Consider the following 23959-nt stretch of genomic DNA (forward strand, 5'->3'; position numbering starts at 1 on the left):
AGACTCCTTTCTTGTCTCCCTGACCTCAGAAAAATATGTCATAGTGTTTTATTTTTTATTTATATAGCAAATAAAGAAGCTGTACAGTCAGTATGTTCTTGACACTGAAAAAGCATATGACATGCTGTGAAAGGAAGAGTTATTAAATTCTTCACTATATATGAAGCTGGGATAGGAGGAAGAATGGGAGTTAGTATAAAAGGACCATTGTCCTGTGGAAGGCATGATTAACACCTGAATGTGTGACTGATTGAATCATTCTTGTCAGGAGTTGGCAACTGTTCTTTTATTTGCCTAATGGTATATAAAGCAAGACACTGAAAGTCCTTTCAGACAACAACCATGCTATGGTCTTTTCTCCATGTGTCATGAATGAAAGAGATTTGATTCATCACATCAAGTATGTAATTCTTCAGAGAACTAGCAACTCTCAATATTAAAGCAGAATTTATTTTACAAGGTCAAGACAGGTGAGCGTTGGAAGTGAGCTACCTGAGGAACTTGAGGGCTGATGGCAACCTCCAGGGGAGTGTTATTATCCCTTTCCTTTTTAACATTTTAGTAAATGAAATATTGAGCAAAGTGGGAAAAGAACGTAGTCTTTCATTATCTTCAGATGATGGAGCCATCTGGAAGCGAGGAAGGAACCTCTCATATTTTCAACCAAATTCAAAGAGGTCTGGATACGGTGATTGAGTGGGCCAATGACTGGGGCTTTAAAATTTCCACATATTGATATTTTGATATAAAAAGAAATTGGCAAATCAAGTTTTTCAGAATGTGGTTAGATGAAAGGATGACATGGAAAGTTGAGAGGGTTTTACTTAAGTGTGAAAAAATACATGTTCATAGGTAATAATATGAGAGTAAACCTGGCGCTTTTGTGGCCCCTGAGAAGTATCACATTTTGCCTTTCGATAATCCTACATTGAATATAACCCTGACCCTAATTTGCTATAAACAACATCAGACCCATAGACTGTATAAAGTAAAGCTGCAACTATCAATTATTTTCACGATTAATGAAATGAAATGTCAAAAAATAGTGAAGAAATGCCAATCATGATTTTGCAGGATCCAAAATGATGTTTCGAATGCATTGTTTTGTCTTACCAAAAGTCTAATATATGACAAAGGGACGCCTACCTTTTGTGATGCTGGAACTTTTGAATGTGTAGCATTTTTTTTCCATTTCTTTTCATGGGAAATGGCTAAAGTGATTAATCAACTATTAAAATAGATGCAGATTATTTTTCTGTAGATTGATTCATCAATTCTTTGACTGATTGTTCTGGCTCTATTAAAGAGTGTATATATGCATATATCTGTAGATATAGACTGTATCCTTTCAATCTATGGTCACACCTAAATCAATTTCTTGAAAATATTAGATATAGGCTAATATTGTGTTTTTAAATGGTTTTAATTGTTTCATTTCAATTTTACATATCATCGTGTTGCCTGCATCTTTTTTGCACAAGTGTATTATCACAAATCTTGAAACACAGCTACTGCATTGGTCCTTCACGCCCACAAAACTAGCCCTCGCAGAAACGATAGCAGTTATTTCCGACGTTTCAGGCAGTCCGTGAACGCGGCACCCTGCTCATCCCGGCTGAACGGCGTCACAGCCGCGATGTGTCATTTCGACGGATAAATTGCCGACCATCAAACCCGTCCCGTCTCCTGTGCTGTTCCAGTGCCAGGATAATGACTGAGAACGACCGTTAGCCTGAATACTCTCGTTCGTTTACACCGATGAGAACAACTGCTCTTTAATTTGTTATCGCTGGGTTGATATTCAGGATGGGGATGGTCTTTCCAACGGGCAACATGTCCCTCATCTCGGTGACTTTGGCGCTGCTCGCCATCGTCCTCAGCACTTCTCAGGGTAAGATTGCGGCTCTTCATCCAGGCCGCGCCGCTAGCCGACGGCGGATGGTTTAACGGTAGATTCCTGCTAACGTTTTTCTTCTGTCTGCACGGCCGTTGTTGTAGTTCTCTCAGCCGTGAACAAGCAGTCGCTGCTGGTGCCCTGTATCATCTTACAGGCTCGCAGCAGCCAACATGATCTCGTGCTGCTTTCTGGCTGTTTACTTGTGAACCTCGATGTTTATTTAAGGCCTGGGCAACTGTAACAAACTGCTCAGTGCCCGACCACGTTTAGCATCCACTGGTTCAGTCTTCCGTGATCTAGTCTTACTGGTTTTTGTGTATTTGTTAAGTTAAATTGTTTGCTGTTTTTTTTTTTTCACTTTTTTCACAAATATTTAGCGTTAAGTTAGCTTTTCTGTTAAAGATACTATGCTAGAGCTGCAAAAAAAATAGTCGATTAATCAAGTGGTCAATCACAAAAACAAGAATCGGCAATAACTTTGATAGAAGAGTGATCATTACAATCATTGTTCTGAGAAAAAAATGCCAAGTTTTTGCAAAACCGGCAAATATTTCCAGCCTATTTCTCAAATATTAAGATCTTGTGCATATCTTTGTCATATAGCAATGTGAATATCTTTGTGTTTTGGACTGTTGGTTGGACAAAGCTTTGGGGAATGTGGTACATTATAGTGAGAAATTTACTGTAGCTGGCAAAAAAATGATTTGAGAAAAAAAATCATCAGAATAATCATTAATGAAAATAATCATTCAATCACTAATAAGTACTATTTTTTATTTGTTTTTAAGGAATGCAAAGGTTCCTTTCTTTTCCAACACATTAGGCTACGTTTGCTCAATAGCTCAGGTTTAATAATTCTTGCCTTATATATCACTGTCAAAAATAATTTGTATAGCACCTTTTGTACGGGGGGGGGGGCAGTTCAGAGTGTGACATGTAACTGACAAGCCCATAATAACTAGGGCGGCTTCATTAATCTGACGATAATGTTCTCGATTAATTGATTAATCATTTAGTATATAAAATGTCAGAAAGAGTGCAAAATATCCCTTTCTAGTTTCTCAGAGCTCAAGATGATATCTTCAGATGTCATTGTCTTTGTCCAACCAACAGTAATAAAATAATATTGTAACACTAGTTTAAATCTAATTTTATATTGTGTGCAAAGTTGCCAGTTTATTCAGTACACCTTGCTAAAACTAATGCAGCTTGTGGTACATCTGTATTACGTTATGCATAGAGGTGTTTCTATTATTTAGTACCCTCACTGATAAGAATGGAGTGGACAGAATAATAGAAACACTTGTCAATATAATTTTTCTTGATGCCAGCATTTCAAAGTCCTTGTCCAAAATTAGCTTTAAGTTTATATCAATTTTGGCTTACCACTCTACTGCACGCATCCTCTAATGTAGTTTCCATTGTTTAGTTGAAAAACGTAAATACTTCGTTCAATAAGGAAGACCAGGTTAAATGTGTTGTTTTACTTACAAAAGGGTTTTACTCAGATTTTATGGTCCAAGATACTTTATGATATGTGTCAGGCTTCAGAAAACCCGTGTTGAATGTACAAGGCCGGTGTGACTTTTAGCAGCTTGCACGCGTGGCTGTTGTGACCAAGCTGTAATTTGGTGTTGCCTTAAATTATACATTGTGGAAAACTTAATCATACATAACCTTTTCAATTCAATCATGGGCTTATGTGTTTATTCTTATGCAAGATAGTTTATGTCTCTCCGTTGGTATATGTGAGCCATTATCTTCCAAGCTTAGAGACCACAAACTGAGATTTGAGTGTTATTCCTCCACTTCTTGGCTTTTGAAAATGGTTGGTCATGTGTGCAGGAGTTGATTCAATTTTCTTTATAGTGACAAAAAATATTTCAAGCAAAATCCAAGCAAAAATGCCAAACATATGATGGTTCCAGGTTCTTTAATGTGAGAATTTGCTTTGTCTCCTTGTATTAAATCATAGTAAATTGAATAGGTTGGAGTTCTGGACTGTTGGTTGGACAAAACAAGAGTTATTGACATCATTTTGGGTTGTGGGAAACTCTAAACTCTATTTTCTGACGTTTTATAGGCCAGATGATTAATCGATTTAATAAAAAGTTAAAATGATAATGAAAATAATTGTTACTTGCAGTCCTATGATTAATAAATCGTCTCCTCTACCGTTTCAGACAAACAAATCTTAAATCTTCTGGTTACCTTACTTGAGCTCTGATCAGTTTTCAACCTCTGCCACAGGGAAGCGTTGAATAATGTATTATGACTGTGTTTGGCCTGGAATAAGAAAGACGTAGAGAAAGAAGAACCAGTACAAGTTTGAAATAAATATTTATTTTCTCCTGAAGGCAGGACAAAGCCGGATCTGTAAGTGAACATTCAGGAGTTTTCTCACTTTAAAACCGTGTGATAAAACGGAAACAACAGCATGTCGCTCCAACTGAGAGATGGGAAGTAAGGACTATTCTTTCTCTCTGCTTCCTTCTTTTCTTTACGCTTTCTGATCATCACCCCCTTGTTGCTCTTGCTTTGCAGTCAGTGGGAACGAGGACTGTTTGTGGTATGTGGATAAAAACGGCACCTGGCACAATGGCTTCGACTGCCCTCTCATCACGTTCTGCTGTGGGAACTGCCACCGGCGCTACTGCTGCCTGGACGCCTTCAAGATGATCACAGAGAGGGAGCAGAAACGATGCATGCTCTTCCAGTTCAGGTGGGGTCAGCAGCAGCAGCTGGGTTTTCATTTAATGACATATTTATAAATTTACTCGACACCAAGAGTCAGTGTTTGTGTTCACAAATCAAGGCAGGATCACGTGTCCTTCGTTTCTTGAAAGCAGACAGATACTTTGTTGTTCTTCAGGAGGTTATTTGTTGCCACAGTCTCTGCCCTGCAAGATAAGATATATATGAACATATATCCATGCTCACAAAGTATACAGTATACTGAAAATAATGATTCATTAAAGCCACCGCTGGCCCATAGAACAAACAATACAGAGGTACAGAGAAGATAAAAAGAACAGTACACATCATATGCTGTGCAGTCTTACATAGTGGGTAGTAAGGCCTGAAAATAGTTACAACTTTGTTCCCTCTCATTGAGGTCAACTCCAATCAAGCTGTAGACACAATAAAGCAAACAGGATGCACCTGACATCAATTTGTGCCACAGCAAAGGGTTTGAATAGAGATTTCAGTTTTTCATTTTTAATAAATTTGCAAAACATTTCCCAAAACATGTTTTTACTTTTTCATTATGAGTTATCGAGTGTGGATTGATGATCTACAACTCAATTAAGTGTGCAAGAAGGGAAGACTTTCCAAAGCCACTGTATGCACCATACCTCCAGTAGATAGTAATATAAAGGGTACTGAAACATAATCACAAAGTAAGTGAGGAGAAGGAAGTTGCAATTAATTATTAAATACAAAAACCTATATGTGAACATGAAACAGTTATATTAATTCATGTAGGGTAATGATAATATGTGTGCGTGGAGACTTAAGTTGGGAGAAAAATAGACTAGAATATAGAATATATGTAGAAAATATCGTCCACCATCACCATGCATTTTTCCAGCTATTCCTACTAAAAGTCTGACGTGTAGACTCTGAAACTGGCCTGTTCCTTATGTCCCATTGGCTGCATTTGACTAAATGACCCTGCTTTGGTCCCCGAAGTGAAATATCTTCTCATTAGTCTTTCAATCACATCAGCTACCTGTGCGTTCAGTGGTGTTTAATGCCCCCCACGAGGGATCGTGTTAATGCTGGACTAAGCAAGGTTGTACCTGAGAGGCTGCAACATGGCAGTTTTCCTCCTACCGCACTGGAAACCATCCATCACTTTCCAGTAGCGAGCAGGCAACTTACAGCTTATTAAGCCCAGTGGGAGATCAGATCAGTGGGTGGCAGAGGCTGTGATGAAATGGGGGGCTTTGTTGCTTTACCACGAGGTGATGGAATCTGGTAGAGAAACAAAGAGATGAAGGGTGTACGTCATTAACTGAGATATGATTTCCGTGTGTCTGAATCACATCGCAGCCACCGCTACTTTAATCCTCTCTAAAGTGAGCTGTAATTATCAAGATAGATGAGGAGGAACAACGTGAGCCTAGATGATAAAAGTAAGTGCTTTACTCTCTTCTTCCTCTCTTCTCAGCCCCACCACTTTAGCCGGCATTGCCTCCTCCATCCTGCTGTTTGTGGCCATCATTGCCACCATGGTGTGCTGCTTCATGTGCTCTTGCTGTTACCTCTACCAGAGGAGGCAGCAGCGGGGCAGGACACCTTATGATGGTAAGACACTTTGTGTCAAAGTCAAGTGGAGTCAAATTTTACTTATAATGTTGTACATTGTTAAGCCGCTTGAGGCAGATTTGTGTTTTTGAGATACGCCCTCTGTCCGTAGACCCTAGTTTCAAGTCCACTCTTCGTGTCCATGCTTTTTCAGCCGATGTTAAGTTCATGGTTTTCCTTCACCGTAGTCTGTATGTTTTCAAACCCATAGCCCAGCAGATCCCAATGGCCAGCTACCCACTGGAGCCCATGTACGATGCTTATGGAAAACCACTGGGCCCCTCTGAGTATCCGCATGCAGGTTATCCAATGGCGCCCCAGTACCCTGGCATGCCCCCCCAGTATCCAGTGATGCAGCCTGGACCGTATCCACCACACCCGATGGATCCTGCGTACAGCCAGGGTGAGATTAGCATCATTGCTTCAGAGAGGAGATAGAGAAGGTTATAAAGCCTCCTGACCATGATATGATGTCCACATTTTGTTGGCCATCATTTATCATTTGCTGTTTTGCTGAGCTCCCTGAACCTTCAAAGAAAAAATAAAGATAAAAAAATTCAACAGGATTTTGATTTTTAATCTGGACAGAAAATTGTAGCAGAACCATTGTACCAGAAAATTGTACCATAGTTAAAAGTTGCCTTGAAGAAATTACTTTTGCAGGTGATTCTATGAAGACCTGACTTTGTTTTGGTTTTTTTTGTTTTTTTCTTGTTTCAGCCCCTCCACCTTACTCTCCACCTCAGTATCCTGGTCATTGATGGGCTCGTCTACACACACACACACACACGCACGCACGCACGCACACACACACACGCACACACACACACAGCGGGGAGACAACAGCAGCTGAGAGACATGACTGTTTCGAAAGAAGACGGCAGCAACACTCTCGCACACTCAAACACAAACACACTCAAATAAACACTACAGCTCGACTAGCAGTGGTTTGCCTGTGAAGTAGAAGGAGCCACTTTAAGGTTTTTTTTTTTTCTCCATTGTTTATTTACAACGTTGTCCTACTTTACGTAGTATTTACGTTAATCAAATTCTGTTCTGCAACCTGACGCCTGATTGCTCTGGGCCAGTTTCACAGAGGGCGTCACGCCATTCCCCCGAAAGTGAGGAGGTGTCCGGCTGGCGTCTCAACTGTGTGCTGCCACCTCTGCTCTCTCACACGCTCACCTCAGTGGCAGGGTGTTACGTAAAGGCAGGGCTCATTACATTCCAGAAGAGGGTTAAAAAAGGGATTTACAACAAAGATAATGCACTCCCTTTTTATGTGTTAAAGGGGAAAAATGCTGTTAAATGTTAAATTTTAACGGATTGATAAACTGCCTAAGACGACATTCCAGGTCATCTGATCCACATTCTCCAAATATGATTACATGATGTCTTTATATCTGTATCTGTTTTGTAATGTGGTAGAGGCGAATGTGAAAAACAAATTGGAAATATGGGACGCATGATTGATTAAACAGGTGACATGTTTGGGTTAAAGGCAGATACTGATACTGCCTTAAGTTTGCTCGGATGACCTAATGGATTTCATGGTACTCCTAATCCTGCGTAAAACGCTTTTAGTCACCTGTTAGTTTCAACTTTGTCTCTTCTTGACTAATTACATCATGGTAATATATTAGCTGCATTGTTCTAATGTAACATCTCAACATCAGCATGCTACCCGGTCAAAGTTACCTGTCCCCTCCTGCTTTTTTTCTCATTTTGAATGAATTAGAAATGAGTTTTAAGATTAATCCCATAATGCCAGGTAGGATGTTTTGTGGCAATTCTTGTTTATTTTCTTCTAACATATCAGGTCAGTGGAGCTGCAGGTCATGCTGCTTGATAAAGCAAAATGTTCCTGCCTTACAATAATTAACCATGAAAAAAAAAACAAGAGATTAAATATTTAAATACATATTTTGTAAATCTGTTCTTCAGCTGAATATTTTATGATAATGTAACAAGTTATTTTAAAACAATGTATTGTTATTGTAACATAAGATATGATGTTTTGGCATTTTGGCATCTTTCCATTTGGTATTTATTATCATTGAGGTTACCTTTTACTGTGAATGGGTTCTCACCTTTTGGACTAAGCTACAAAGCCAAAAATCACTACTGTTGAAAAAGCAGATTTTGTTAACCACCTCTCTTTAAAGGTTTGACATTTTGGGTGATGTGCTTATTTTCGCTCTTGCTCGGAGTTAGAAGAGACGACTGATATTTTACATAGGTAAAAGTAGCAATACCACAATGTAGAAATACTCAGTTACAAAGGTCCTACATTCAAAATTTTACTTGAGTAGAAGTACAAATGTATTGGCAGTAAACCTGTAATTGTAACTATTGTATGTGCTGCTGGGTAGCTTAATTTATAATACAGCATGGTTTGCTTGTTGATTATGTTTTGTATTAATGTGAATATGCAAAGCAGGAGCTAGAGCTATCAAATAAGTATAGCGTCATATATTGCTGAAAGTACAGTATTTCCCCTGAAGTTAAGTAAAGTACAAGTACATCAAAACTGTACTTAAGTACCATTCTTCCCATTCTGCAACATGGCAGAATGGGAAGAATGGGGGAAAAACACCTGTTCTTCCGACTTGCTATCAGAAGATTTCATTGCTATCAGAATTTCCCAATTATTCCAACATGCAATTAAAGGTTGGGGACTAACTTTACTGTTTTTTCTGACCCGGCTGCTTATAATTACGGTTTAAACAATATAACCTGAATGCACCGGCTGCAAGGAAATGGTTTGTTTCCCAGTCAAAAAATAGTCTGGCACATAAAGCTATATAATATGCGTAACTGTCATTTATGTACTTTACATTGGGGTTGGGGGGAACTAAGAGGTGGATTTTGTTACCCTCAGAAAGAGCCATCTGTTTCCAGTTTCATTCTAAGATCTGTTCAGAGAATTCACATAATAGATTTATTTACCATTTAAAAACATGTGTTCTGTTTAATCACACATTTGATTAAGTGATTACATGAGAATAGTAAAAGGAAATGCCTCGTGTTTAGCAAATGTATTTGGTGGTAATCAAAATATATTCAGAAGTAGCCTATATAATGCATTCACCTCATAAATCGTGACATATTTCTCTCCTGTACATGATAGTACAATAGCAGCTTTTAACAATAAAAAAGTATCGGCCCTGGTTTTAACTTGGCATCAGATCAAAACCAAATTTTGTGATAAAACCCAGCTTTATGGTTCGGGCGTGAGAAAGCAGATGGGTGCATTTCCCAAAATGTCAAACTATTCTTTCAAATATTCTCTTACAGATTTGGGCTCCAGTGAGGTCAGGGCCTGGAACCTGTGAAATTAATTTATCTGTAATTGGGTCTAGTTTAGCATTTTGGTGCAGACGAAAACAGCCCTGTGCTCTTGTAAGATGTATGAACTGTAAAACACGACGTCTCTAGCATGTGTCGTATATTTAACTGACTACTAATACGTGATGCCTGGATTATCTTTATTTAGGTGTAATGTATCTCAACCTGAAAGCCAAATGAGGCACATATTTAAAAAAAACAAAAACAAAACACTGTTATATCATGCTGATTAGAGAAGCCTGGGCTTTCTCAAACTTTTCCTTGAGACTTGTTTCACCTCTAAACCATGCAATGAATCAGACAACAGTTATTCCCGCTAGTTTACAGCATAAATTCAGTGGCGACGTCCATGTGTACAGATCTGTTGAGCCTCTGTAAAGCACAAAGAAAACACTGGAGTTCTCTTTGTAAGATGCTTTACATGTAGTTTGACCTAACATTTGCTCAATGATGTTTTTGTTTATTTGTGCTTCTAAACCAACTCCATGAGTGTGTTTAATGAAACTGACATCAGTTGGCAAAGTAACTTGTCTAGATATGGCTTTTTGTCTGTCGTCATATGGATGGTATGACATTGTAATATAAAGTCAGTGAAAAGTTTTTATTTCTATTAACATAAAATTTAACTTTGGAATGTAAATGCAACAGTCTGCTGTGTCCTTTATTATATTTTTACAGGAATTCGTTTCCAAGATATATTATTATATAACATTTAAATAGGGGAATAGTGTGTGTTTACATCATTTTGACCACTAGATGTCCATATTAACTTCAAATCGATGTTATATGTCTTCAGATGTTTGGCAGATTTGATTTATTTCAGTCATTTCATCACAAGCAAGATCCGAAACATCCATTCATATACAAAAGAAAAGTGTGCCCCGAAAAACACTGATTGTTATTAACATAATTTGTCATTTGCATATTTGTATTCAAGTGTGCACAAAATGTAATTGTATAGTTTGATTTACAGCTGTGACACATATTTAGCAAGTTATATTACATATATTTATATTACTCGATCTCAATCAGAATGTATTTATTATTAATTTAGATTGAAACTTTCAATTTACTTTGTTCTGACAAACAATTGAATTATTTTCTAAACTTACAAAGTGCGCTACACATTTTCACTACTACAGCTGTTCCATAAATTCACATAATTAACCATTTGTTTTTCTTAAACATGCATGCCCCCCTCATTCCTCTCATACTGACTCTCATTTTAAACAACTTTTGGATACTCAGGTAGTAATTGGTTTTTTGACCTGATATGTGGTTTGTCCTGCACAGCCTCCAAATTCTAGAGCCTGTAATTTAATAAAAAACAGTGGGATATTTCCATTTCATTTTACTCCACATATTGAACAGAGCGTGTGAATCTAACACATAATTCATCCCCCTAAATCACGGGCTTTCTGGTGTTTTATAGAGCTCCTGCAAAAACAAAATTATATTTTTACCTGGAACTGTTTTCCAAAGATTTAGGATTATGTTGTTTTTTTGTTTTGTTTTTTTATCACAAAACAACGAATTAGGAAAGTTCCTAAAAGAAACAGGGATGCTTCTCATTATGGCAGATTAACTAATGTGACATTCACAGCTGTTCAAATTTATTATTACTAGGGAAATAATCAGGAACTGGTCTCAATATAAACATGAACTGTGTAATAGAAAGTCTCTGTTACTCTGCTCTGGCATCTATGTAAACTTCAGCCCTTCCCATTACCTTTAAAGGAGTGTGTACTCTGAACTAAATATGGACATGCACTTTCACAGGATTTCGAAGAATGTCCAGCCTCACAGTCCACTTTGATGATGCGAGCCTCTTGCAGTTCGTCACTGGTACCCCTCAGTGCAACACTGAGTCTAGCCTCTTTGCACCAGGATTGATGCCTCTGGTGGCTTTTTGGTGAGCGGGACGCAGCAGGACAGCAGGACATCAGCTTTGGCCTATGAGAATATGTGACTTCTCCCCATAGGAGAGAAATTACACGACAATCTGATTTTAAATAAAGGGATTTACTGTACTAACACCATCAGCACCTCCAAAGAAACCAAATTTCTCTGTTCTTCTCCACGGGTGTAGCCTTTACCCCTGATTTTTTTGTAGGCAACCATGTCCAGGAGAAAGGTGAGAGGCCTGACCCGTACGGGCCGCCAGGTCAGCGAGGACCCAGACCTGGACAACCTGCTGTCCACCCTCTCCCCTGAGGAAGTGGAGGAGCTGGAGAAGACCATGATGAAAGTGCCTGACATCAAACCAGAGGATGGCAAGATCATCGTCCAAGGGGAGAGCCAAGCTGCGCAGCCACCTACGAGCAACAAAGTCCGGGACGCTAAACTGGACAGCAAACGGGACAGTGACACTAAAGGGAGGCTCAGTCAGAGGGAACTGTCTCTTGAGGTTTGTGGATGCTTAAATTGATTCCTTATCTGCTTTAGTGGCAACTTGTTTTGGGTTTTACATGAAAGAAACACCTATAAGTGATTTGTGGTGAATTTAATGATTTCTATGAAGATATATTACACTCTTCAGGTGTTTATATTTGAGCTCCTTCCTGTAGTTTTCAGTAGAAATAACCTGAAAATTGGGGCGGTTAGAAGGCTTTATAAAATCCAACAACAATGTATGACTGATGGATTACCGTATTACATAACATCCAGTGTCCCAAGGTATTCTAATGATAGCTTTCATGTGCTATTTTTCATTTAGCTTGAAGCAAATCGCCAAGTGGACCTCATGCACCCTGAGTCCAGTCCATCAGCTCATAAATAGTGGTCCCCAGAGTTGGCTTCTGTGCCAGGAAAAATATTGTTTTCCCCTCTGAGGCATGCTTACATCCATTTCACATTATTAATGCTCTCCTCACAAGCAGAGAAACAGCCTCAGAAAACACATGAAACCATCTCTATTATTCCCATGTCAAGCTATAAAAGTTTTTTTTTAACACAAAGAGCCCTCCCCGGTTGAGTGTCACAAAGCCAGACTTCTAGCAGTTTCTGTGTTTAAAGGAGAGGCACTTCAGTCGATGGAGCGGCGGCCCTGCGGAGCTTCTTAATCCCGGCCTGATGGAATTCCTTGGTTGATTGCTCCTACACTCACTGCCTTTTAAGGATACATCTGCCAGGGCTGCGGCCTCGCACAGCAAAACAGATGGAGACTCACAAATCAAACACTTAGCAAGCTACTCGCTGCAAAATGTATCCCTGCACTATAAAAATGGTTCCTTGTCCTTTTGCTGACTGTAAACACACATGCCATATTGTGCCAGGGAGAATGTGAGTGTTTACATGAGCAGATGGCTGGAGGAGCTGTTTTACAGTAAAGAAATACTGTATTTACACAAGTATTTGCATGGTTAGGTGTTATGTCATACTATACATGCTATGCAGTATCTACTGTCTAACAACAAGCTCTGTACTGTAAAACGAATAAATTATTTGAATTATCAGATTTTGAAGGTGTCTTTTAATTTTGTAAAAAGACAGTCTAGTTTTGTATTTTATATGATTTAATTTGGTGTAGGGCACTACATCCTTTGACACACTCCTGCACAAGCAAGTTGGTTTGGAATAATCCTATAATTGTTTGTTTTTGGTGTTGACATACATTTAATTGCTTTACTGTCTAACCCAATTTAAAATCCTCTCTCACATCGCACTCCTAATATTTGCACTCCTGCAGGCTGAGCTGAAGAAGGAGAGCCGGAAGCAGGAATACCTGAGGAAGATGGGCCTGAGCCAGGAGGGGAACGACGACAACAAAGTAGGGTTACGAAGACAAGCTAGTTTCGCAAGCGAAAGAGATACCAAGGTGGAAGACAGAAACAGAAAAGCTCCTGAAAGTACAAAAGAGGAGCGAAGTAGGCTTTCCAGTAGGTTCAGGAAGCAGGAGACCAAAGACAGTGACGCGAAAGAGGAGGCTAGTGAGAAAGAGAAATGTGAAGACAACAGGCTAAGAGACAGAAGAGAAAACAGAGAGAGCACAGGGAGCAAAACAAAGGATATGATCTCTAAGTTACAGGATAAGAAGGAAGACAGCAGAGAGAAGGAGAAGAAAGAAGACTGCAGGAGAAGAGATGACAGCAAAACCAAAGACATTATCTCAAAGCTACGAGAAAAAAGTGAAAAGGAAGTGGGCAAAGAAAAGGAGAGGGAGAGAAAATCTGAGGGTTTCAGGACCCAAGGGCTTGTCTCTAAAATGTTGGAGAAGCAGAGCAAGGTGCAAGAAAGCCAGGAGAGTAAATCAGAAGAAAAGAAGCCAAAAGCAGAGGAGAAAAAAGCTGAAGATAAAAACAAACCTGATGTCAAACTTGCACGACAGCCGTCTGAAAAGGGTGAGGTGAAGGTGAAACATGACAAGGCAGAAAAAAGAACAGATAGAGAAGAGCTGGTCAACCACAGCGACCACGTGAAAGAAAAGGAGAAGGTGATTAGCACAGAGAAGAAAACAGAGGAGAAAAAGGAAAAAGATGTCAGTAAAGTAAAAGTTAAAAAAGCTGAGGAAAGTGAGAAACTTGGCAACTGTGTTGCCAAAACCACCCCGAACAGCAAGGCGAAGGAGGAAGAGGGGGATGAAGAGTCAAGCATGTTTGATGAGCTGATGGAGTTGGTTCGAAGCAACAACCCCTCCCTCACTGAGCTCAATGTCAACAACTCAGAGGTGATCAAGACAAAAACACTTATCGAGTTTGCAGAAGCTTTGCAGCGCAACACCCACATTAAAACATTTGCTTTGGCTAACTGCCGGGCAGATGACCATGTGGCTTACGCCATCGCTGGTACAATACGCAGCAACAAGACTATCACCTGCATCAACGTTGACTCCAACCATCTCACGGGCAAGGGCATCCTGTCTCTTATCCAGGCGCTGCAACACAACTCCACACTGACTGAGCTTCACTTTCAAAACCAGCGCCATGTCTGTGGTGGGAAGACTGAGATGGAAATGACCAAAATTCTGAAAGAAAACACCACCCTGCTCAAACTGGGCTACCACTTCGAGTTAGCTGGGCCCAGAATGACCACGACGAACATACTGAGTCGCAACATGGATCGGCAGAGACAGAAGCGCCTGCAGGAGCAGAAGCAGGCCCAGGCCAACGGGGAGAAGAAGGGGACATTGGAGGTGCCCAAGACTGGAGGTGGAGGATATCGGAGAAGCTCACCCAAAGCTTCCCCCAAACCTTCTCCCATACCCTCACCTATGCCTTCACCCAAGCTGACACCTAAAAGAGGAGCTGGAGGCCCACCACCACCTCCACCTCCACCTGGGGGTGGACCTCCACCTCCTCCTATGCTGGAGGTAAACAACCTGAGGAACTCTCTGACTCCAGGTGGTAGTAAGAACTCAAGGGACCAACTGCTTGCCTCGATCAGAGGGAGCAATATCAAACAGCTGAAGAAGGTGCGTATGGTGGGTTCATGGAAAGGGTAGCTCAGCCACAGTACATCCAGACTTACTTACATTTTATATTTCCCCACAGGTACCGGTGCCAAAGTGGTTGCAGTAACATTTCCTGTTGGAATATAAAGTGAGAAAGAAGAGAGAGGAAGAACCGACATCAAGGAGTCTTTCAAGGAGATGAACTCTACATTCACCCCGGCTGCAGTTGAAGAGCTGTGCTGTGGGACAGATGGAGGAAGTGAAACATGAGATGCCCATCGGTTGGATGAAAAGCCCTCACTATGAGTTCTCCCCTCAAAACACTGGACCAAAAGGACTCTGTGGAGAATGAGTGATGCAGGGCTCTCTATTAGCCGACTGCAGAGAGTGCCATGAGTTTGTGGTTGTTTCTCCTTAGTTCATATTGACGCTTTGCTGGTTATTTGCACTAGATTATATAAAGCCCATCATATAACATGTTGGCTTGTGTATGCATCTGAATGTGAGTGTGGTGGGAGTGTGCGTTGAGCTTAATAAGAGATTCAAATAACTCTATAAAATTCTAATATACAAAAGTTTATCAATGATATAGTGGACATTAATTTGACCATTTATTTATTTGTGGAGAGGGAAGCCACCTTATACTTGTCACTTGTAAATCTGTTCAAACTGGGAATTCTGAAATGGCGGAAATATCAGGGAATTAACAAACATGGCGGCCTGACTTAAGAAAACCTGGTTAAGAAAAAAAAGGTCAAGGTGGTCCTTGATTGTGTGTCTCATTGCCAAATCTCAAGACATCTCAGGCAGGGTTTTAACGGATTGGAAAGCAGCCCAGTGGAATCCTGGTGCATGACGAAAGAGTTTAAGCATGGAAATAATTACATAATGTATTTTTATCAGGAAGTGCAAATGGCTGTCCTTCAGTATCTGATGTTATATTTTGTACAGAATCATTCTAGCGTGGGTGTTTGAATACCTTACATACCTTTTTATGTAATACATCTACATGTCTTAACCTTTGGGGATTTGGTAAACCATTACTGGCTTATATCAACACTCCTGTTGATTTACGTCGTACTTTTAAGTGAATGTCATTTCTAAAGGAAGTTAATGTGATAAACAAAAATCAGAGTGGCACTAATACTGTATGTGTCCTGTGTAATGAAGGTTTCTCTGCCATATTTGATTACACATGCCTTTCTTACAGAGCCTGTATGTCTTCAATAAAAGATTCTGGTACATCTGCAATGACAAATCACAAGTGTAATGTTATGCCTGGCTGATATCATTAAGAGGAATATGTTCAGTATATGCAAAATGAAATTAATTGACTTTTTGCAATATTTTTCATTATCATAAATCAAGGTATGTATGTATTAACATCTGTTGAGCTCTCCTTCATTTAAATTGGTTTGTGGTCTACATGAAGTTGCACACTGTATTTCCATATGTACACTATGTACATTCAACCTCAGATCTAGGTGTTGCTAGGAAAGGAGATACACAAGATATACAAAACCATGTATAGATATGGACACAGCTATCAACCGACCTGCAGCATAAACCATGTCTCTAACTGGATTTAAAGGGCTTGCGCTCCTGTAATTACTGCATGTGAATTCTGACAGAGTTACGTAAGTTAATTTTATGAACTTCTCCATCATTATAAACATATTTACATGTCAGTATCTCAGCAACCACCAATAAAAATGTTTAGAGAATCTGTTGCTGTTTCCATAACATGCTTGAAGCTGCAGGGAAACAGTGGGAGTTGTCTAGTGTCTATTCACCAGCTGGTGAGGCAGCCATCATCCTGGGTGTTCAGAGGAAAAGAGGAGAACAGCAACAGCAGCAGCTACAGGCCAGTTTATGTCTATCGCTCTGCCTCAGCCTCAAATGCCTATATTTGGTCATTTTTCAATGAAGGCTTGCTCTGCAAGTCATTCCTTTCTCGTTCCTAATAATGGGCAGCAGGCCAGTGGTCCGTTTCTCGGCTGTAGCTGCTCCCCTGACCAACAGCACTGATCTCGGAGGAAAAAGAGGAGAAGGAATGAAAATGTTGAGATAACTGGTTGGTCAGTGAAAAGGGGGTGGGAGAAGAACATGGTCATCACTTGTGTTCAGAAAATAACTCAGTCGACATTATAATGTAGGACATTTTTTGTTTGGTGTTTACAGCAGGTATGCAGTATACTGGCAATCTGTAAACACCTTAATCTGATTTTAAACAAATTATTTTAGGAATATTCAACATGTAAGAAGAGTAATAGGTAAAATAATGAGGTCTTGAATCTAGATATTGACACACAAGATCAGGCAATAAAGTAGGACTGGCCTTTAAACCCTTACTATGTGGCTTTACATTGTGCTTTAATTGTGCATATTCACAACCAATTCACAATTAATTGTCACACAAAGAACCTGGGTCTTTTGTAGTCTCTGTGGATCTGAATGTTCTGTTGAAGTTGCTCATGTTGCCCTTTTGGTAATCCAGCCTTGCTCTGCAGAAACCAAAGCAGCTCATATAGCTGGATGTTGGTCTGAGCCTTCAACCTCAGGCTGACCAGCACTGTCTCTCTAATGGCCATGAAGTTTTTGAGGATGAGGAACTACCAAGTCTTTATAGTCCCTCTGGGCCATGTGCCCACTGAGTGAGGACGGCAGAGCTCGCTGCAAATGGCCTCCACCAGGTGGCTCACACTGGGCCAGTTTACAGGGCGAAGTTCAGTCCAAGAAGACAGTTGAAAGATAATCATCAGTGAGCAGTGTGAGTTAATATAGATCTGACATTCATTAGAGGAAATTGTGATATCTGAAGTGAATCTTACCTCTGGAGACTCTTCTTCCCAGGACTGGAAATGTTCTTCCTCTTCGCTGCCTTGAACTGTCCCCTGGGCTGCCTCTCCAGGTATCTGGGAGACAACTCACCATTTGTCCTGCTCTGGCAGGTGTTGGCAGGAGCTTGGAAGTTCTTGGCACTAGCTTTAGGAAAAAGTTTTTGGATCAAAAAGTTACATTGATTCGTGCTGTCATTTTTGGATATGTTTGAGTTTCATTTTTCCAAATGAAAGTAAAAAGGTTTGTTTTTTTATTCGCATGATGAGAACAATATTAGCTCATGTCACAAAATGTATAAATAAAGACATTTATTTTGAAAGGTCTGGTTTCTGGTAGTTATTCTAACGTTATTTCAATGTTTCAAATTCAATCATAGGCCCCTTTCAGATAATGGGTGAATAAGTGTTGATTCAGTGTCAGTCATGATTGAAAATCTGACGTAATACAACGTAATACATAACGAGCGCTTTCAATTTGGTTTCAATGTCAGGTATCAACGTAGATTCAATATTACTGCCTGACATCTATTAAATGTTGTTTCAATCTGATTTTGCAATCTGCGGTTTGTTTTAGAGCACACAAACACTGTACAGACCTGTCACCTGCCCAGCACGGTGTTGATACCTTTGCTGAGAGTGAGCTGCGCTCAATGAAACACACAATCACCAAAGTGTTTCTCTTAACTAATTTTGATTTTAGCTACACGTATAATACTTGTCTGTAGGATCAGTTCATTGTTGGTTTTAGGCTTTTTACGTGATTTGTTGACAATAAAAAAGTATATATATAACCATATTCATTTTCTTTAACACAGCACGTGACGTTGTTACGTCAGGTTATCGATAAGCGTTACGTCAGAGGGAACAGCAAAAGAACAAAATGGAGGAATATGCTAGAGAACCATGGTGAGTCCTAAAAACAGAAAAAACATTACCTTTCGGTCGCATTTTGCAAGGTCCAGTCCCTTCTTTTGTTTGAAGTGGATACCATGTTAAGTGTGTATAATTATTTTTATGGTACAAAATGTGGCTTACTCAAAACACTTCATATCCGGCTAGTTAGCTGACGTTAGCAGGAATGCTAATTTTACATTGATCTGCACTAGCAGTGTGTACGTTCTTGAGACCGCAGTTGCTAAATCACGTTGTTAGTGACCTTGTCGGTGTTTCAGTTCACTAACTCATATGTCATTACATTTCAAGAAATAATTTATGTACAATGTGATAGGGGACCTACGGTGAATGTGAAGCACCTCAGTAATAATTTTAGCTGTTTTAAAAGAAGTGAGATAAGGATATTGCCTTAGCATATGTAAGCTAGTTAAGTTAGCGACCTGAGAGCTATCTGTTGGGGCAGCATGAACATTGCACAACATTTGGAGAAATCCCACCTATTGAGAATTCAAAATTACACGTGTCTATGTCGATTTAACATGCTGTGTTTTTTGAACTGGGAATGTAGTGACATGTTTATAGCTATGTTCTCGTATCATGTAGTATACGTATCAGTCCTGGATCAGTGACAATGTTGCTGTCGGTGACACCAGAACAGGTTGTTTATCATACTTTGCCATATCACAACTGTTTTTATAGTTGTGATATGGGAGACAAAGTAATTATCAGACAAAATATGACAACTTCAGTGACTGTTTTTGTATGAATATTATCTGACAGTGAACTGGTTAGCTGGTTGGTTAATGGCTGTGTTATTCTTTTAGCCCCTGGAGGATTGTGGACGATTGTGGGGGAGCTTTCACCATGGGAGCAATTGGAGGAGGAATATTCCAGGCAGTAAAAGGTTTCAGAAATGCACCCTCAGTAAGTTCAGCCATGCAGCTTAAGACTTTACCTTACTGTATTGCCTCAGTCAAATGCAACAATGTTTTTCTTGTATAGATCACTCCTATACATATTTTGTGCAACACTTCAAGGTTACCTGATTTTGCCATGTTTCACATAAATATAATTAAGAACTCTGGCATTTTCACATCAGTAAGAAATGTTAGGTAAATGTTTCCTGAGTAGACATGGAAGTTCCATTGATCCCTGTTCTTTGTTGCTCTCTTGTAGGGGATGAGCCACAGAATGAGAGGTAGCTTGACTGCCATCAAGACCAGAGCCCCACAGCTTGGAGGTAAGAACAAATGCTAAATTTAAATATCATCTGCCTCTAAGTAATATTTTATCTTTAGTATCAAATACTCTCTTTAGGCTGGAAAGGTTACTTTGCCCTCCTTTGAGAAGAACTGGAGCTGTAGTCAGCTTTGACTCGTGTTGTTTACGATGCTTATAGTGCTTACAATTCCAGTGTTGTTAAGTCTTTTTCTGGGATCAATTATTTATTGTATACATAAGGACATACAAAACACAACGCAAAATAAGATATACCTGGAGAGATCAAACAGTTGAGGCAAGAAACCAATAGTTGATAAGTTGATCATGGCAGGAAAAATCCTCCTCAGAAACTTCTCAGACCACTGCTGCATAATCCATTTTCCCATGCCATCTGTATACTAAGTATGCTGCAAATCATCATTTCATCAGAACATGGCTAAATATACTGCTTTTGGAGCCCTTGTTGAAACTCAGACATAAACTGTATGGGAATTTTTTTTTCTTTGGTCCATTAAAATCCTTTCTAACTGCCAAAATAGATACAAATCTTAGTTGTCTGTCATTCATTTTTGAGAAGTGTTGGTGAGGATCTGATACCAAAAGAATACACTTTGTGTCAACAAAACCTAACAAAGCGCAAAGCATATCGTAACAATTTTTTTTTTTTTGTGTTGCAGGTAGCTTTGCAGTATGGGGAGGCCTCTTCTCCATGATTGACTGTGGTTTAGTAAAAGTGCGAGGGAAGGAAGATCCCTGGAACTCAATAACAAGTGGGGCCATGACAGGAGCTATCCTCGCTGCAAGAAGTGAGTAAGCTTAGAGGAAGCTGGCAGTTGAAAGTCAACAGAAAGCACATAGATGCCTCATACAAATGGCAAACAGTGAAGCTGCAACTCAGTAATTGGTATACAATGAACTCACCTTCTCAGAGAGGCAGTGTGACTTTCCAAAACTGTCTGATACCAGTGGAGAAATTGGAACTTTAAAGCTGGTCAAAGTCTTAGTTTTGCAAACTACAATCCTAAGTTCAGGAATTAGGTCAAAACAACTAGACGTGGTTCTGAACTTGTGTTGTCAAGTGTTGTATCTGTGCTCTATGTGTGATCTCATATGTCCACATTTAAACTAAGTTTTAACTCTGTTCACCTTTTGCTACCCACTTCGCTTTTTCGCCTGATTCGATCTCTTCCCAGGACTGTGAGGGCATTTACAGATCAGGCTTGATTGACATCTGACCTCAGTCACCTTGTCTTATTTCTAGCAGAGCCCCACTTAACTTTAACCTAAGCAGAGGTTTAATTAAGCAGAATAAAGGAAAACACCTTAATGGTTGTGCATGGTTTTTAAATTATCTTATACTGCAAATGTCATGAAGAACAGCATTTTTATTTTTTATTATTACCTTTATTTAAAAACAAAATAATGAAAATTGAACAATGATGGACCTTTTCACGTAAAATCTCAACTTCCAAGTTGAATCTGAAGATTTATGGGAGCTGTGGACATGAGTTGTACTAATGCATCATTATGTCCTGTTCCTCTGTAGATGGACCAGTAGCCATGGTAGGATCTGCAGCCATGGGAGGTATTTTGCTGGCATTGATAGAGGGCGCTGGAATCTTGCTCACTAGGTTTGCCTCTTCACAGTTCCCAACCGGTGAGTGGTGCTTCCAATATTGGATGTTTGTGTCATAGAACTAACTGATTGAGTAAATGAAGATTAAAGGTTATTGCCACTTTATTAACAGCTGTTAGGCCTTTAATTGGCTGTTATCGCACTCTGAGGTTTACCTTTTTTTTTCTCTCCAGGGCCTCAGTTTGCAGAGGAACCTGCCCCTGCTCCCATGCCCACCCCTTCCTTTGGAGACTACAGACAATATCAGTGAGAGGACTCCCCATGTCTTTATCCACTAGGCCTTTTTGAATTCCTTGCTGAAGTTACAAAGAAGAAATGGGGATGTAGAATACCACACATCAAAATAGAAGCTGCACCCGATTTTATGGACTGTGTCAGAAGTGAAGGACAAAATACAACTTCATTTTCCTACTCTCAAGAGCCATGTACAGATCTGCCTTTTGCCATTCTCAGCCTTGTCGTGTGCATCTGTTTCACCCAACATTTGTTAAATACAGAGATGTGGTGGGATTTATTGTTTGATGTTCATGGGCTTGTGGGGATGAGGTGTGTTTTTCTATTTTGTTCATATAAAGTATATATACTGCATGTAGCCCAACAAGGGAATTCAGGACAGACCAGCTCTGGATAATGTTGAATCTCGCAAAAACACATGTCACACATGGAACGTAATAAATTATACTTATATATAAGTATAATACTTATGTGTATATACAGTAAAAACTTTCTGCTTGTATTCAGTCATGTTAGTCTTTATTTGCCTTAAATATGTCACCTGCTTGTGCTGGCCACTGTCACTTGGCTGGCTCTTTTATTTGGTTTTATTCAGAGTTATGAAGGCAAACATCTATCAAATACAATTCTATTCCTGGAATATTAGTTTGTTTGAAAGTGATTTATTTATTTTAGATTGTAAAGAGTTGTGCCAGATTGTTGTATTCTATCAGACATTGCTTTTGCATTCAACACAGAGGTGTGGAAAAGGCTGCTAATGACAAAGGATGGCAAAGACAGTACAAATAAATGGAGAAACTCGAGCAAGGGATTGACGCATATACTGTATTAAATCTGTATGACACATTGTATTATGGTACAATAAAAAATAAGTTGTAAGATCTGTCTTGTAGCCTTATGAATACAGTTATCCTATTAGTTCTGGTCTGGATTGTGAAAAATATAGATTAAGGATGAGAGTGGGTTTAGTTTTTCTTTTTTTATTACTGTACTTCTTCCACTATTGCCCAGTGTCTGGGCAGGATTGTTTATTCCCCGCTAGAGGGAGCTCCTCCCAAAGATATCCAGACCAGTGCTGCTCTCCTTACCTGCCCAAATCTGTGTAACTGACTCTTTTAGGACACATAAGGGAGCAGTTTTCACTCACATTCTTGTAACTATGTGTCACACACCTGTTATCTGTTTGACGCCAGCTTGGTGTAGGTACAGGTGAAGGACACTGGATAAATAGGGGCCTGGGGAAGGGCCAATGATGCAGCATCTACATTTTCAGTTCAGGGTTAGGGATTGTTCATTCATGGCAGTTCTATAGACGAACATATGTCATGTAATAATAATAATTTCCAGCCTGGCTACATACGGACTTGAGCATTAGAAGAAAAAAACAAGTCTTGAGTTTTAACCTAAAAAGACATTTCCAGAAGATCTTATACTTGCCACACACCTTGGATATCCAATTATTAGGCCTAGAACTAGACTAACCATTAAGAGACTTTATTGATCAATCTGACTATAGTTATCTTGATTAATGGAAGTAATTGTTTGAGTTTAAAATGACGTCACAGTTTCCCGATTGACAATCCCATCTTGATATTTAAATGACCTGTTTTGTCCAGCCCACACTCCAAAACCCAAAAATATTCAGTGTGCTATCACAGAAGAATTAGAAGACCAGCAAATATTCACATTTGAGAATTTTTTTGGATGTTTTTACTGTAAAAAGAACTTAAACAATCAAAATTGTTTAATTTTATTTTCAGTTGAGGATTGACACACATATAGTGCTGTTTTGAGTATGGCAGCAAGATGTAACAGTGATAACAATAATAATCCAACGCCTGTCCAGGCATACCTATATAAACATATACACATAAAGGGTGAAAAAGCTTACACACGTATGAAAAAAGGGTGAAAAAGCCATAATATCTGCCCTCCTTACAAATTTGTCTCTTTTTCATATCTGACCTTTAGTGCAGATGTATTAGTCTATTTGTTTTTGCAGCCATATGGATAATTACACATTTGTGTTTTCATATGCCATATCTATATACTATATGAGGTTTTATCTACATAGAGAATACATGTTTGTAGGCTCAATTCATTGGTGGGTTTAGTCTTTTGATGGGATTTGTCGACAGTAAGAGACATACGGAATGTCACTAGACTTAAGCTTTGAATATAAGTCCTGG

The 23959-nt window shown here is 39.4% G+C and overlaps 3 protein-coding genes across 3 annotated transcripts; all 3 read left to right on the top strand.

The window, feature by feature from the left end:
• Window positions 1-1443: 1443 nt before the first annotated feature.
• shisa4 (shisa family member 4) lies at window positions 1444-10196 on the top strand. Its single transcript, XM_056395693.1, has 5 exons — window positions 1444-1891; window positions 4442-4619; window positions 6072-6208; window positions 6420-6611; window positions 6929-10196. The coding sequence occupies exons 1-5, from the start codon at window positions 1807-1809 to the stop codon at window positions 6967-6969; spliced, it is 633 nt and encodes a 210-aa protein (XP_056251668.1). The 5' UTR covers window positions 1444-1806; the 3' UTR covers window positions 6970-10196.
• Window positions 10197-11337: 1141 nt separating this feature from the next.
• On the top strand, window positions 11338-16203 carry lmod1b (leiomodin 1b (smooth muscle)). The gene is made up of 4 exons (XM_056395680.1): window positions 11338-11468; window positions 11646-11963; window positions 13245-14966; window positions 15046-16203. Exons 2-4 carry the CDS (start codon window positions 11676-11678, stop codon window positions 15070-15072), a joined length of 2037 nt encoding a protein of 678 aa, XP_056251655.1. The 5' UTR covers window positions 11338-11468; window positions 11646-11675; the 3' UTR covers window positions 15073-16203.
• Window positions 16204-18608: 2405 nt separating this feature from the next.
• timm17a (translocase of inner mitochondrial membrane 17 homolog A (yeast)) lies at window positions 18609-22649 on the top strand. The gene is made up of 6 exons (XM_056385453.1): window positions 18609-18691; window positions 19504-19603; window positions 19856-19919; window positions 20578-20706; window positions 21447-21557; window positions 21710-22649. The coding sequence occupies exons 1-6, from the start codon at window positions 18666-18668 to the stop codon at window positions 21784-21786; spliced, it is 507 nt and encodes a 168-aa protein (XP_056241428.1). The 5' UTR covers window positions 18609-18665; the 3' UTR covers window positions 21787-22649.
• Window positions 22650-23959: the final 1310 nt, after the last annotated feature.

Source organism: Seriola aureovittata, chromosome 2 (genome assembly GCF_021018895.1).
Source record: "Seriola aureovittata isolate HTS-2021-v1 ecotype China chromosome 2, ASM2101889v1, whole genome shotgun sequence".
NCBI classification, from domain to species: Eukaryota; Metazoa; Chordata; class Actinopteri; order Carangiformes; family Carangidae; genus Seriola; species Seriola aureovittata.

Coding starts and splice junctions, on each gene's coding strand:
- shisa4 (XM_056395693.1), top strand. CDS start 1,807: ATGGGGATGGTCTTTCCAACGGGCAACATGTCCCTCATCTCGGTGACT. Junction 1,892..4,441: donor CGTCCTCAGCACTTCTCAGG/GTAAGATTGCGG, acceptor CTTGCTTTGCAG/TCAGTGGGAACGAGGACTGT. Junction 4,620..6,071: donor TGCATGCTCTTCCAGTTCAG/GTGGGGTCAGCA, acceptor CTCTCTTCTCAG/CCCCACCACTTTAGCCGGCA.
- lmod1b (XM_056395680.1), top strand. CDS start 11,676: ATGTCCAGGAGAAAGGTGAGAGGCCTGACCCGTACGGGCCGCCAGGTC. Junction 11,964..13,244: donor AGAGGGAACTGTCTCTTGAG/GTTTGTGGATGC, acceptor GCACTCCTGCAG/GCTGAGCTGAAGAAGGAGAG. Junction 14,967..15,045: donor ATATCAAACAGCTGAAGAAG/GTGCGTATGGTG, acceptor ATTTCCCCACAG/GTACCGGTGCCAAAGTGGTT.
- timm17a (XM_056385453.1), top strand. CDS start 18,666: ATGGAGGAATATGCTAGAGAACCATG. Junction 19,920..20,577: donor CAGAGCCCCACAGCTTGGAG/GTAAGAACAAAT, acceptor TTTGTGTTGCAG/GTAGCTTTGCAGTATGGGGA. Junction 20,707..21,446: donor AGCTATCCTCGCTGCAAGAA/GTGAGTAAGCTT, acceptor GTTCCTCTGTAG/ATGGACCAGTAGCCATGGTA.